This window comes from Lepisma saccharinum, chromosome 6 (assembly GCF_977018435.1).
Source record: "Lepisma saccharinum chromosome 6, izLepSacc3.1, whole genome shotgun sequence".
Taxonomy (NCBI): Eukaryota; Metazoa; Arthropoda; class Insecta; order Zygentoma; family Lepismatidae; genus Lepisma; species Lepisma saccharinum.
In genome coordinates this window covers 31,436,644-31,449,783 of record NC_139234.1, presented here as the reverse complement: position 1 = coordinate 31,449,783, position 13,140 = coordinate 31,436,644, and the positions used below count along the sequence as shown (strand labels likewise).

Here is a 13,140-nt window from a genome sequence, read left to right as displayed (position 1 = left end):
ATGCTTCCGAGCTTTCGAGAGCTAACGTCACTTTCATCTCCAAGTATTGAAATATCCTGAAGTGAGAATGATGTTAGCTCTCGAAAGCTCGGAATACTATCTGGAAATCACCTGGTTGATATCCCGAGAAAACCTCATCATCATTCACCACCAGGAAAGCTTTAAGAATTATTTCAGGAAAGGGTTTATTCATCACCATTATACCTGTAATCGACTGCAAATAGTACCAACAAAAAAGAGTGCCAAGATGGTGCACCGAGATTTTGCCCAGTGTCCTGTTACACCAGTACAGCTCTGGTGGGAACTGATGCGGAACAAAGATTTCCAAATGTATTATCATTAACATTATTTTTAGTTTGTAATATACATATTCTTCCTTTAATATTTCTTTCTGGCACTAGCTATTACTCTGACAATTTCAAAATTTGATTAAATTTTAAATACATTATTTACAAAAAATTGTATTATAGTGCATTTGAAAGAGAATTATTATCTCATTTTGTATACACTAATAAAATATACAGCACTAAAAACTGAAAACACTAATAAAAAGGTTTTACATAGTTAAAGAAAAACTTTTTTTGTTTAAATCTTTAGGAACTGAAGATTCAAAAGAGCAAGCAAGCCTATCTGATCACCAATGACACACATCAATATTACAGTAAAACCCCGCTTCTTCATTTTCCCACATTATACATTCAATCTTGACGATTCCAGCAACATGTTATGAAATTTATCTCAATTTTATATTTTCCTGCATTTTAGGTTTTATTCAGTTTGGTTCCCTGAAAAATGTAAAATCGAGATTCCACTGTACTATCATTAATTAAAGAAAATCAATCTTACCAGTTAAAAAATATGTTACAGCTTCTCAGGAACAATTTTCTTGATCGCAACATTGCTTTCAGACTTGAACGTGGTTGTGTGGCTTGCTGCTGTTCAAACTAATAACAGAAAGTAAGAAAGGTTCTTAGCATTTTTAACTAAATAATAGATCAAGTAGATTTAAAATATTACAACAACATTGGTATATAACAAATGAAAATATTTAAAAGTACACTGCTGAATGTCACATGTGAGCAATGACTTTGTGAACTAAATTACACATAATACAAGGACATACTGACAAAAATGATCATTATAAGTTCATATGTTTCATACAGAAGATCAAACCTGTTCAATATGTGAAATCACATTTCTGCATTTCTGATACTGACAATAGTCAGACGCATTTGTTATGATTAAGAAGAGACACATTATATTTATGAATGTTTAGCCGTTTCGAATGAACTCTGAATGAGAAGTTTTAAAAATGGCCAGTGACCATTTCCATATACTCTTGACCACTTTGCATGTAATGACAATTTCAGAAAGGAGATAAACATCATGTATGAAACAATTACACTGTACAACAAATTTGAGGTCATGTTCTGTCCTTTAGTTGAAAACAGGAAAATTTGACTACATTGGAGGTGCTAAATCCATATGTAAAATCCGTTTTCTCCTAACACATACTATTTTTATTGTACAGTCACATAACATTTTGTTGCACAGACATTAGACAGGTAAATCAACGTATACAAACAAAAGACTAAAAAAATGTATACGAAAAATGTCCTTTGGTTGAAAACATGTGAGGTAAAATAAGTTGAATGTACTAAATCGATATGTGAAGTCAGTTTTCTCCCAAGACATACCATTTGTATTTTACAGTCACATGACATTTTGTTGCACAGACATTAGACAGGCATTTTACGTATACAAACCAAAGACAGTACAAACTTCTACGGAAATAATAATTGTGATCTTCTTCTCTTGTATCTATCTGAAGGAGTCTCTCTGATTATAGACGAGCAATATTCAGCAAGCATACTGCTGTTCCATCGTCCACTGACCCGCTTTTCAAATGTTGCAATGTCCTGGTGGAACCGTTCCCCATGTTCATCACTAACAGCCCCTAAATTTTGTGGAAAGAGGTCTAAATGAGAATCCGAAAAATGTAATTTCAGGGTCATGTGGCATCCCATGATTTGGAAGCAGTGCACCATATCACTAACAATAGTTTCATAATTTAGTTCTTTAGTATTACCGAGGAAATTAGAACACACTAACGTGAATGCTTGCCATGCTGCCTTTTCTATGTCCGACAGTGTACATTCAAACTCACTATCCTGCATGACAGTTCTTATTTGTGGACCAATGAACACGCCTTAGTTTATCTTAGCGTCACTTAGGCTTGGGAAGTTTGTCTTCAGGTGCTTGAAAGCTGGCCAATCTCTATTTAATGTTTTGACGAAGATTTTCATCAAACCTAGTTTAATGTGTAATGGGGGAAGAAAAACATCTTTAAGGTCCACGAGTTGTTGATGTGATATGTTCTTGATTCCTGGTACATATTCCTGTCGTGGTGGCCATATTTTCCGCACGTAATGGTTAACTCGGTCCCAGCTGTCCCATTCACACAGAAAGCAACTAAATTTGGTATATCCTCGTTGCATGCCAGTAAGAATTCCAATTACTTTCAGGTCTCCACAGATTCGCCTCTTGCATGTATTATATTCAATGTACTGCAATATGTCACGCATTACCTCATATGTTTCCTTTTGTGAACAGCATACGCCACTGGCACGGATGGATAAGCATTACCAATATGGAGCAGTACTGCCTTCAGACTTATATTACACGAATCAATGAACAATCGCCATTCTGCTGGATTGTGTTCATGGCCTAACTCCTGAAATAAAGCATTAATATTGTTACAAAACGCAATTCCTCCAGTCTCTGAAAAGCAAGATGAAAAGTTACTCTGTCGCATTCGAAAGTGCTGATTTTGACTTTTTTATCCAATAGATTCCATTCTTGAAGTGGACAGCCAAAGATCTCTGCTTTTGTTTTCGATAGATTTAAGTCCCGTACCAGATCGTTTAACTCGTCTTGTGTGATGAGATGTGGTGAACTTGAGAGTGTTGGTGGCGCGAAGTCGACGTCCTCGTTGCCTGAACTTCCTTCTTCAATTGATGTATCAAATGTACAATTTTCGGGAGTTTTCGGCACAGGTAGCTCTTCAGTATGAGGCACTGGGCACCTTGCTGATTCCAAATTAGGATATCGGATGTGATGTTTTCATTTTGAAGAGAAGCCCATTACATCTGTCAAACAAAAGTAACAGTAACTTACGTGGTCTTTGGGCTCCCTCCAAACCATTGGTATGGCAAATTTTAGCCCACTTCGCTTTCCTTGCATCCAGTCTCGCAAGTTCCTGGAACAAGAATTGCAGCAGATATGTAGTGCCCGTCACTTATCTTGATCGCCTACTCGGCATCCAAAATACAGTTCATTTGATTTTTTGACAACAGGGGTAAGGGTACGTCTTTGACTTTCAAACGTCAGTTCACCACATATATAACAAAATGAATCAGAGTTATTATTACACTGATGGGACATTATGATCCACTGAACTACGTCTCCTTTTCATACACACCTCACTAACAGAAACCCGCCACAAATGTTAAAACTTTTCACAAACACCTGCAATTGTAAAGCACAACCTTCATGTTGGGTAGGACAAAACAGATGACAGCACTTGTTCGTCAGTGGTGCCAGCACGGTGATTGTTATGTAACATATTTATCACTAGATGATCCAGCAAAACGTTTCTTTTTGTAACAAAGCGAACTAATAGCGATATCATTTTTATCAAGCGCTGGAAAAAACAACTAGTTAAAAACAGTTAAAGGAATTTATAATTGTTAAAACTTAATTAATAGACATAATGTATAAAGATGGCGTTTTTAAAAAAACTGTACGTGATACGAAGAAATTAATTGCAGATTCGTGTTTTGCATGCAAAAATACATTAGAAAAACATATTTTGTAAAGGACAAATTTCGTGTTGTACAGTGTTATCAATTTGTCATGTACTATATCATTATTATGGTTGACTTATACCAACGCTAATGAATTGGTTGTACTAATTGATCAAATTTATCACAGATACCAACTGATACTTTGCAGACCTTGGGTTTGCAAAAATCCCATGCGGCAATTTCAAGTATTCAAAATATCCTGGAAATTATGCAAAATGAAAAAGTGAATTTCATAACTCGTTGATAGTTACTTTTTATATTCTCATCTTTTGCAGATCTTTGAATAATTTAAAGCATCGGTGGGAACTGACATAAGTATCACAGCGTGACTACTCTAGCACCATGATAAAATTCAAGTATAATTCCCGGTTTTCATGGCAAACTTCCCCAAACATTCGAGGGCCCAAGCACATTTTTTTCTAAATTTCAACCTTATGTATTACCACATTTCACTACCCACACACATACAGACACAAATATATTAACAATATAAAGGGTCTGTGTGATTTCCAATGTATCCAAAAATTCCAATTCAGTTTAATTAAACAGTATATTTAAATCATTTAATTTGAGATGCAGAGTTTAAATTTGCCATTTCACATACTCAGGTTCGAAATACACAAATGTTACGGTTTATATTCTAATCTACGAAAAATTGTTAATTATATAATAATTTCAGACTCAAATGTAACTAATCAATTTCAATATATTCTATCTTGCAATAATTTTCTGTCTGTCAGATATATTGTTCTGCAAAGGACACTAACAAAGCAAACGGGTTGAGAGAATTATATTTTATTTTCCATGCAGCTTTCTTTTCCTCCACAACAAAAATGAAAGCTTAACTGTGAAAAACTTGCCTTGGGGCATTTATAAATATGTATAAATTCAATGGGATTTGGATTAATAAAAGTTGCAATTTTTCATGTCTATGGAGAAAAATTCACGCAGAATTCCTGGAATTCCCGGTGAGTATCCAGCCTGTATCAACATCAGTGACAGCACCAGAGGGAGGTGAATTAACCCCGGTTGACCAGTTTGCCCTACACAAACATACAAGTAATAGTAGGTATCATGCATTTTTGTATTTCTCCCTCTCAGAAAATATCCTCCCCCTGCCTTCTAACTTACCTTTCCTGGTGCTGTCACTGATCAGTCTCTGATAGAAGTGGAATCGCTTTAGCGTGACTCAATGAATCAAAATTATAATGAAACTAGTTTAAAAAAAAAAGCATGACTAGTTTATAAATACCTCATTCTGGCATATGCATAATTTAGGTTAAATGTTTAAAAAATATATGGTTCACATTTATCCATAGTCTTTCATTTTTAATCTATAATCTAGTAAATATAAGATAAAATTTACCTCAGTCCTATCACAGCCGTTGAGTAAATGCTCAGGCACAGAAACGCCATTTACAGCAGCGGCTTTTTTAATGATTTTTGCTGCTTCACCGTATCTGTGTTCAGCAATCAGCCACCTGACTGACTCTGGAATAATGCTGCAAGAAAGAAAATATGTTTTCCTTACAAATTGCACTCACATTTTTAACTATGTAATTTAAAAAAACAAAACAAAACAAAAAAAAAGACATGATATTTCTCATGAAACTGTATAAAAGTTCTGATAATTCGAGGTAGCAGGATTGAGACTATCTCAAATTACAAAAAAAAAAAAAAAAAAATGAGCTGTACAGAATATACAGGGAACATCAGAAGAGGTGACAAATATATATGTATATATAAAAACTACATACATGTGAAAAATGGGATATGCAGTATTATTATGAATATTGTACTAACATTGCTCAGTACAGGATGTTGTTTAGGAAAAATGTAGTTAAACAATATTGAATGAACATCTAAAAGGAATGGTCAAGTGTCTTCTGCTTCAGGACATTGCATAAAAAAAGGAGGGGCAGGGAGAATGGAATTATATTAAAAGGAAGAGCATTAAAATTTGATATGTAAATTTTATGTAAGTAATATTTGGTTATTTTAAGTGTACACATAAAACTTACATTGAACAAATTCCAATGAATTAACGCTGTTTCAATTTTTAAACAATTTTGACAAAAAAGCACACGCCAAATCAGTTAATTCTGTTGAAACAAGATGTCTAGAGACAGTAACTATGAATATTAATTAGTGTTCATGAATTGATTATAGCCTGCCAAGTTAAGTCCCGATATGCGCAGATCGCTGCGGAGCATTTCCTATTACGTCATCATCTCCACCACTCTTCTACGTACTGGTCTGGCCTTGAGAGTACGAGTGGTGCCAACTCAGCAAAATTAAGCTAAAACAAATATGACAAACGATTTTTACTGTGTGGATTTACGGTGCCGGATCATATCAGTTTATCAGTGGTTCATTTGATTTAATCCGGTCTTTGAAAATGCGTGCGATGCGCGGATTGTAAACTGTAGTATTACGCACGCACGTTAAGGTTTATAATGAAGAGAAACTGGGCGAATGACTTCATTTTCTGAATGCGACATTGAGCAGTGGACTGTTTTTTTTTTTTAAAAAAAAAAAAGCCGAGCGGGGTGGGGGTTCTTTTGTTTACCGTACAACAATCACTACGAGAAGGCAATCTGATAACACGCTTGCCTGTGTTCTTTTTTAAAGCATTGAAATATTCTTGCTCTTTACTCTTGGCTGCATATTTTTGAAATGCAAAAATCAAATTATGCCGGGTCCAACAAAATCCACAATCTGCTCTGGAAAGGCCCTTAGAGGACAGGCCAGAAAAATTGTTTACAATGTTGCAACATATTTGCAAAATCAGAAGGAGTTACATAAACATATGTATAATGTTCTCAAGTCCACAAGCGCCGCCACGGGAGTAACTAAATGGATGGTTTCTCAAGTTTTAAAAGAATTGGATTGGATTGATTTGTTGTTTTAAGTCCACTTTATGCACAGTAAGGCTAATCGAGACTGGACCTACAGTTTAAAGTGGGATCCGAACCACTATGTGCCTCCACCGGGAACCCTTGGTTACAAGGCGACGACGCTACCACTGCGCCATCGGGGAGGCCAAGTTTTAAAAGAAGGAAAAAAAGTCGTTGGCGAAAGGTGAGCTGAATTTCTGTACTCCGACAGGTAGAAAACAGCCCAGGAAAAAGCGAATACAAATTTCGTTGAAAATCCTCGGACCATTCCGCTCACTCCAGGCTGCAACACTGCGAACCAACGTCGCTGCAGAGAATGGAGAGGGGAAATGTTGTGTGAGATGTGCAACAGCTATTTGCAGCACCTTGTTTTTAAACTTGTCAAGTTATAGATGGTATTTTGCATGCAAGTAGCACAGTGTTACTGGCCATACCCGGGAAACCTATCCTAAGCATTTCTCAACTTCCGAGAGCACTATAAATGGGGTTAACAACCTGCCTCAAGACAAGAAGCCAACGTGTATGCCAAGGAACGGGATCAGGTCGCAACAGTGCCGGATGGGGAGAATCGTCTAACGGGCTGCCCAGAAGCCGTGGGGGCCAACCCAGGGCCTGTCCAGAGGCGAGACGCCTCAGGCCAGCCAGCAGCAGGACCAGGGTCCAGGTAATCTGGAGATAAGTATCTGCCCCTTTATGATGCTAATCCTCCTCCCCCAACTTCTCCCTCTTAATAATCTATTGGAGTGCTTGCCAAATAAAACTCAGTCACTTAACTATTCAATTAGTGTTTCTTTAATTTAACTGCTCTACTTCTGACTCGTCACCCGTTGGTCAACGGGTCCTACCCTCTAATACAGAGGGTGAAATCCGGTACGACTAAGGTTTAACGCCCCCAATTGTGTCTCCAGGGACTAGCCATGAGACAGGAACCTTAGCTTGTAACGACAGGACATATTTTATTTAGCACATATTAGACAACAATATCTACTTTCTAGTTTTAACTTCAACTTACAAAATGTAAATAATGAATATTGCAGCTGGAGCTGAAATTGCCAATTGAACTTTCCTCCAATCTCTGAAGAGCCATGCCAAAGCACCAACCATAGCTTCACCAATGGAGAAGAAATATTCTATAATAATACCAGCCATTACTCTCTTCTTCACACTCACCAACTCTAAACCTGAAATGAAAACAAAATTCCATCAAAATGACTGTAATTAACTTAAATTATACATGGTACAGTCAAATATAAACAGACTTTGCTGCTATCTTGTATTTGGCAACACTGTCATGTGGTTATGCAGAAGTAAGATCTAGGGTGGCATTGGGTGGATGACTGTTTAGGCCATGCTCACAGATTGGCACAATGGTACAGAAAGACCAGCAGGTGAACATTAAACCCAGTATTAAACTGATTAACATAAGGCATATATTGCCATTCCTCAATGTCCACATGATGCAGTGCAGTGAAAGAGATATCTGTGGGAGGGAACCAACTGGATTCTCCACCATGATAATGCGCGTAGTAACTGAATGCCTCAACAACTTGCCCTTCCACAGTCTTCGAACTCACTGAACCTCCCTCCTGCTGGTTACCACCAGTTTCCAAAGCTGAAAAACTTGATCAGGGACGCACATTCACCTTAGCAGAAGAGGTCCAGACACACACTGGAGGATGTGGAGGTAGGGTATCTAGCAAAAGCCCCGAGTAAAATTCCCTGTTGACAAGAAATTTTCTCTGACTACCCTGGAAGATGAATGTATTCACACGTGATTAGCTAAAATAATGCTTACCTTAAGCTGCAATTATCAAAATTCAGGGATTACATAGTTGCACTCATTCATTCTAGGCTATCATCAATACACAATTCTTCACTATTTACAAATACGCAGTCTGTCTAAACATATTTACATTATGTACACATAGCACAGCAGCACCGTTCTCACTTCTTAAGTTTCTGAATTTCTTCAGCAAGGATCTCAGCTCCTTCCCTCCTTCTTCAAGTAAGCAGTTCAGTTTTCAGGGCCTCCTTCAGTTCTCGAAGAAATTTAAAATTCACATTCGGCCCATCCATTGAAATCTGCAAAGTTTTATTGCACTTAATATATTTTATTGCCTTCTGACCCTGAACTACCCAGGAACATTGACTTCAAATATCGTGTCTTTACTTCCCCACAATCGTTGTCCCAGAACATAACATTTACATCCATTTGTTGCCGATGGACTACTTTGTTTAGGGATTCGTCAAATCCAATGACCAAAGATTCACACTTTGAAAGTTTCTCAAGTAGATCCTTTTTGAAAAAAGGCGCATTACCAAAAGCAATGGTATAATCTATCTTATCTTTCTGCAGCTACATTTTGTTCATGATATCACTATCGGGAAACATGACACTGAACAAATTTACATTTCGTCCTGCAGTTCGCAGAGAACTGTGTGTCATTGCGGACTGAATGCACCACAATATTTCAGGTTCAGTTACACTGTCATTCAACAGGAATGCCTTTAGCCCCTGGTTGTAGCACATTATCGGAACTTTGTGTACTTTCACTCTCGGAAAAGGAACTGGATGAAGCAGGTTTAAAAGTCGTATCCTTCTTCGATGAATTGAGTTCTTCACTTGGACAGGGAATATTTTCCTGTTCACTTCTCGCACTTGCACTCACAAAAACTTTAATCGAGGCACTTATACTTGCAGCACAATTTACACTTGGCCGGATGTAAATCATTTGGCACTCTTTCTAGCCATGATGATAAACAAGGCTCCTGCAGCCAGTCGACTTAAAAAACTGATTTTTCTGCGTCATTTTAACATGTCGAGAACATGTAACACGTTCTGCAGCGTAATTTCACCCTTCTGTCATTGTCTTGTGAATGGTAATACATCTCAAAATTGCTCCACATCTGAACGTGATTGGCGGAATGACGTCACATGGCAGCTGGGTCACGTAGCAGATGCTTCTGCCACAGTGCCTTAAACACGTTATTCAAGGTGCTGTACTTCTGCTACTGCCCTCGTAATGCATGCAAGTGCAGATTTTCCATCCAGTTTATCGTCTCTATACATTGGCGCACGCTGGCGTCTGTGGTGGAGGAAAGAAGTACAAGGTAACTTGGCAAACAAACTTACAAAATACTCTACTGAAAAATTTATTGAAATAGTATTTTGATAAATTAATGTTACTCAAGAATTCACACGACTTTTGATAAGTTTGAAATAATTTAAAAATCTCAATTCATGCAGGAATTAAAATTCCCTGAATTCTCGTTCATTTCCCTGACTTTTCCAGATTTTTTAAATTCCCTGACAATTCCTGGTTATCCTGGTCGCTAGTCACCCTGGAAGGCAATTAAGGGAGCAGTTGCCCCCCACTTTCTTCCACATTTGCCCCCGCACTATGCTAAACCTTATCTACCAAGGAAATGTAAAATGTCCTTCCCCCACAGTTTTAGAACCCAATCGCTGCCAATGACTGGAGGTCATCAAAAATGGCTCACTCGGTCCAATCGGTTATTACTAGAGCCTGGATGGATTTATATGCGAAATGCATGTTTCATGTAGCATGCAAAAACTTATGGAAAATATTTTTTTCTTTCTGACGAACTTGTAAAGAGTCTTTTGAGACACATATGATAGTGCATATAAGTGCATATTTTGAGTGAATTTTGTTGTGCATGCATATTTCTTAAACTTTGTAGGATAAGACATATTTCGAATTTTATTGCTACATACTAGCATATGTCATAGTCTTTCAAGAGAAAATAGCGTTGAGTTTGTTGCCCACAATTGTTGATAAATTCACTTTCGACTGCACGGCGATAACCGAATGGCGAACATACCAATTTAATATACAATATACACTGTACACTATATTTTTTAAAGTTTTTTTTCAGCATTTTATGTAGCGCTTTTTAAACAACAGTGATCTAGCACCTTCTGATGCTTTTACAACTGTCAACTAGCAAGAAGCCTTTCTCACGACTTGGCAACTATGTGGAAGGGTTTCTGCTGTCAGTGTCAAAGGAGTTCAAGAACGTGTAAGTGTTATTTTGTGTTCTGTTAAACATGCCACCTGAAAAATCAAGTAAGGCGGTATTGTTGAGTAAATACATACAAGAATTTGGAACTAGTGTATTTACAGAAGATGGGTCAGTTTTGTTCTGTGTGGTATGCAAAAAACGAGTTTCAGCAGAGAAGAAATTTCAAGTTACTCAACATGTCAATACAGCAAGACACAGGGAAGCCCTTTAGAGAAGATCGCGCAGTAAACAACAACTGCTTACTACGTTGTGTTTGCAATGCTGTTGTAGGTGCAATAAAGACGAGTGGTAAACCTTACTTACTGAATATCGAGGTGTTTGAGAAAGTGAATCATTCCACAATTGCCAAATTCTTTAACGATTTGTTTACTTTGTTGTGGCCAGATCACATCCAGTATGACAATGTGTTACTGTTTGTTACTGACGCGTCCCCGTACATTGTCAAAGCTACATCTGATTTGAAAGTGTTGTATCCTAAATTAGTAAATCTGACTTTTCTTCAACATGGTCTTCATCGCGTATGCAGAAATAATCAGATACCAATACCCAGAAGTAGACGCACTTGTATCAAATATAAAGAAAGTATTTGTGAAAGCACTTCGCGAGTATGTCTCTTTTGCGAACTGGCGAAAAATGTTCCGTTACCTCCACAACTGGTATTAACACGATGGGGCTCGTGGCTAGAAGCTGTGTCGTATTAGGCAGAAAATTTCAATGATGTGAAGGCAGTCATAGACTCACTAAACCCAGAAGATGCAGCTGCTATTTGTGTGTCACAGAAATGTTTCTCTAGAAGTGGCACTTAGAACGAAATTAAGTACATACACAACCACTTCTCGAGTATACCTGCAATTATTACTCAGAGCACCGTAATAATCCTTTGCAGCATTTACTGTCCTTGTTGAGTAAAGTATCGCAAACTTTGTGCAGTGAAACTCACGGCGTCAGAAAAACTTCGCCAAGTATTAGACAAAAATCCTGGGTACAGAACAATCTGTGATATTACAAATGTACTGAATGGTGAAAATGTGGACTTGGAAGAGGACCTAACACAGGAGGAAGTTTGGTGTTTCTCACATGCACCAGTGACTTCTGCTGATGTAGAAAGAAACTTCTCGATGTACAAATTGTTTCTCACTGATAAACGTAGAGGGTTTACAGAAGAAAACCTAAGGAAGATGTTCATAGTTCATTGCAACAGAGGTCATTAAGGTAAGATGTTGTTCATGCATATCATAGTGCATATTTTTGATATTTTTCGTGCATAACTGCATGGATATTTTGCTGTTTGTTTGTGCATGGAAATCCGGGCTCTAGTTATTACGAATATTAATAATAAGGATGAGACAATACTGATAACCAAGCTGATAGTAGTATCGATTCACGCTGGTACTTGAAAATTGTAACAATTCAAAGATGTTTAGAATATTTGTAAATTTTAATGTATAATTTTTCATACAAGCAGATAGTGCTAAAATTGCAAGCATCGACATAGTGGACATGTTTAATTCAATACCCATAAACCTAGCCCTAACATCAGTTGAAAGGTGGCTGACCATAAACAAAGTCCCCGCACTAGAAGTAGCCGAAACCGCCAATCTACTAGAAGTGTGCTTAAGACACAATTATTTTCAATTTGAAAACAATTTCTATGAACAATCTGAAGGCCTTGCCATGGGAAACCCACTATCAGCTCCCATAGCAAACATAGTTATGCATTTGGCTGAAAAAAGCATATTCCAAACTCCAGAACTCAAATTCATCAGATATGGACGGTACGCTGATGACACCCTAGTCATATAGGTACTTGAAAACTAAAGAGATCAACCTTTTGTTGAGAAAACAAGATAGCATCCACCCCAGCCTAAACTTCACCACAAAACATGAAAAGCAGGGCAAAATCAATTTCTTGGACCTCACCATCAGCCGCGGGATCAGCAAATTCATAACCACAGTTTTCAGAAAACCAGATGCAGGTAACCAATATATACATGCACTATCAAACCATCCACCCAAGCCTTCTCCTACTGCTCCTGAGAAGACGACGTGAGGGATGAGATAGTTCCATCACGGAACTGGCACTAAAACATGCATACACTGAATGTCAACTCTCCACATGGTGCAGCAAAGCTGAAATCCAAGTCAGACAACCTGCACCATCAACACAACCTGCTCCATCAATGCAACCAGATCCCAGTAACAAAATTAAGTGGTTTACCTTCCCCTACCATCCTACCACATCCAACCACCTTAACAAAGCCTTCAGCCCTTACAACATCCAAATAGCGCACAAAACAACTAAACAAACATAAATGAAACTTCCTCTCCCCCCT

General features: G+C 37.7%; 1 protein-coding gene across 3 annotated transcripts in view; it reads right to left on the bottom strand.

Annotated features, from left to right (window-relative positions):
* The window catches only part of LOC145988673 (organic cation transporter protein-like), a 66,007-nt gene that overhangs the window by 34,540 nt on the left and 18,327 nt on the right, over positions 1-13,140 (bottom strand). For all 3 annotated transcript variants that reach the window (XM_083123737.1, XM_083123736.1, XM_083123738.1), the window contains exons 6-8: positions 7,776-7,944; positions 5,233-5,368; positions 847-944 (exon numbers count right to left, since the gene is read on the bottom strand). In XM_083123737.1, the coding sequence (XP_082979863.1) occupies positions 847-944; positions 5,233-5,368; positions 7,776-7,944 (403 nt within the window). The remainder of the gene's footprint in view (positions 1-846; positions 945-5,232; positions 5,369-7,775; positions 7,945-13,140) is intronic.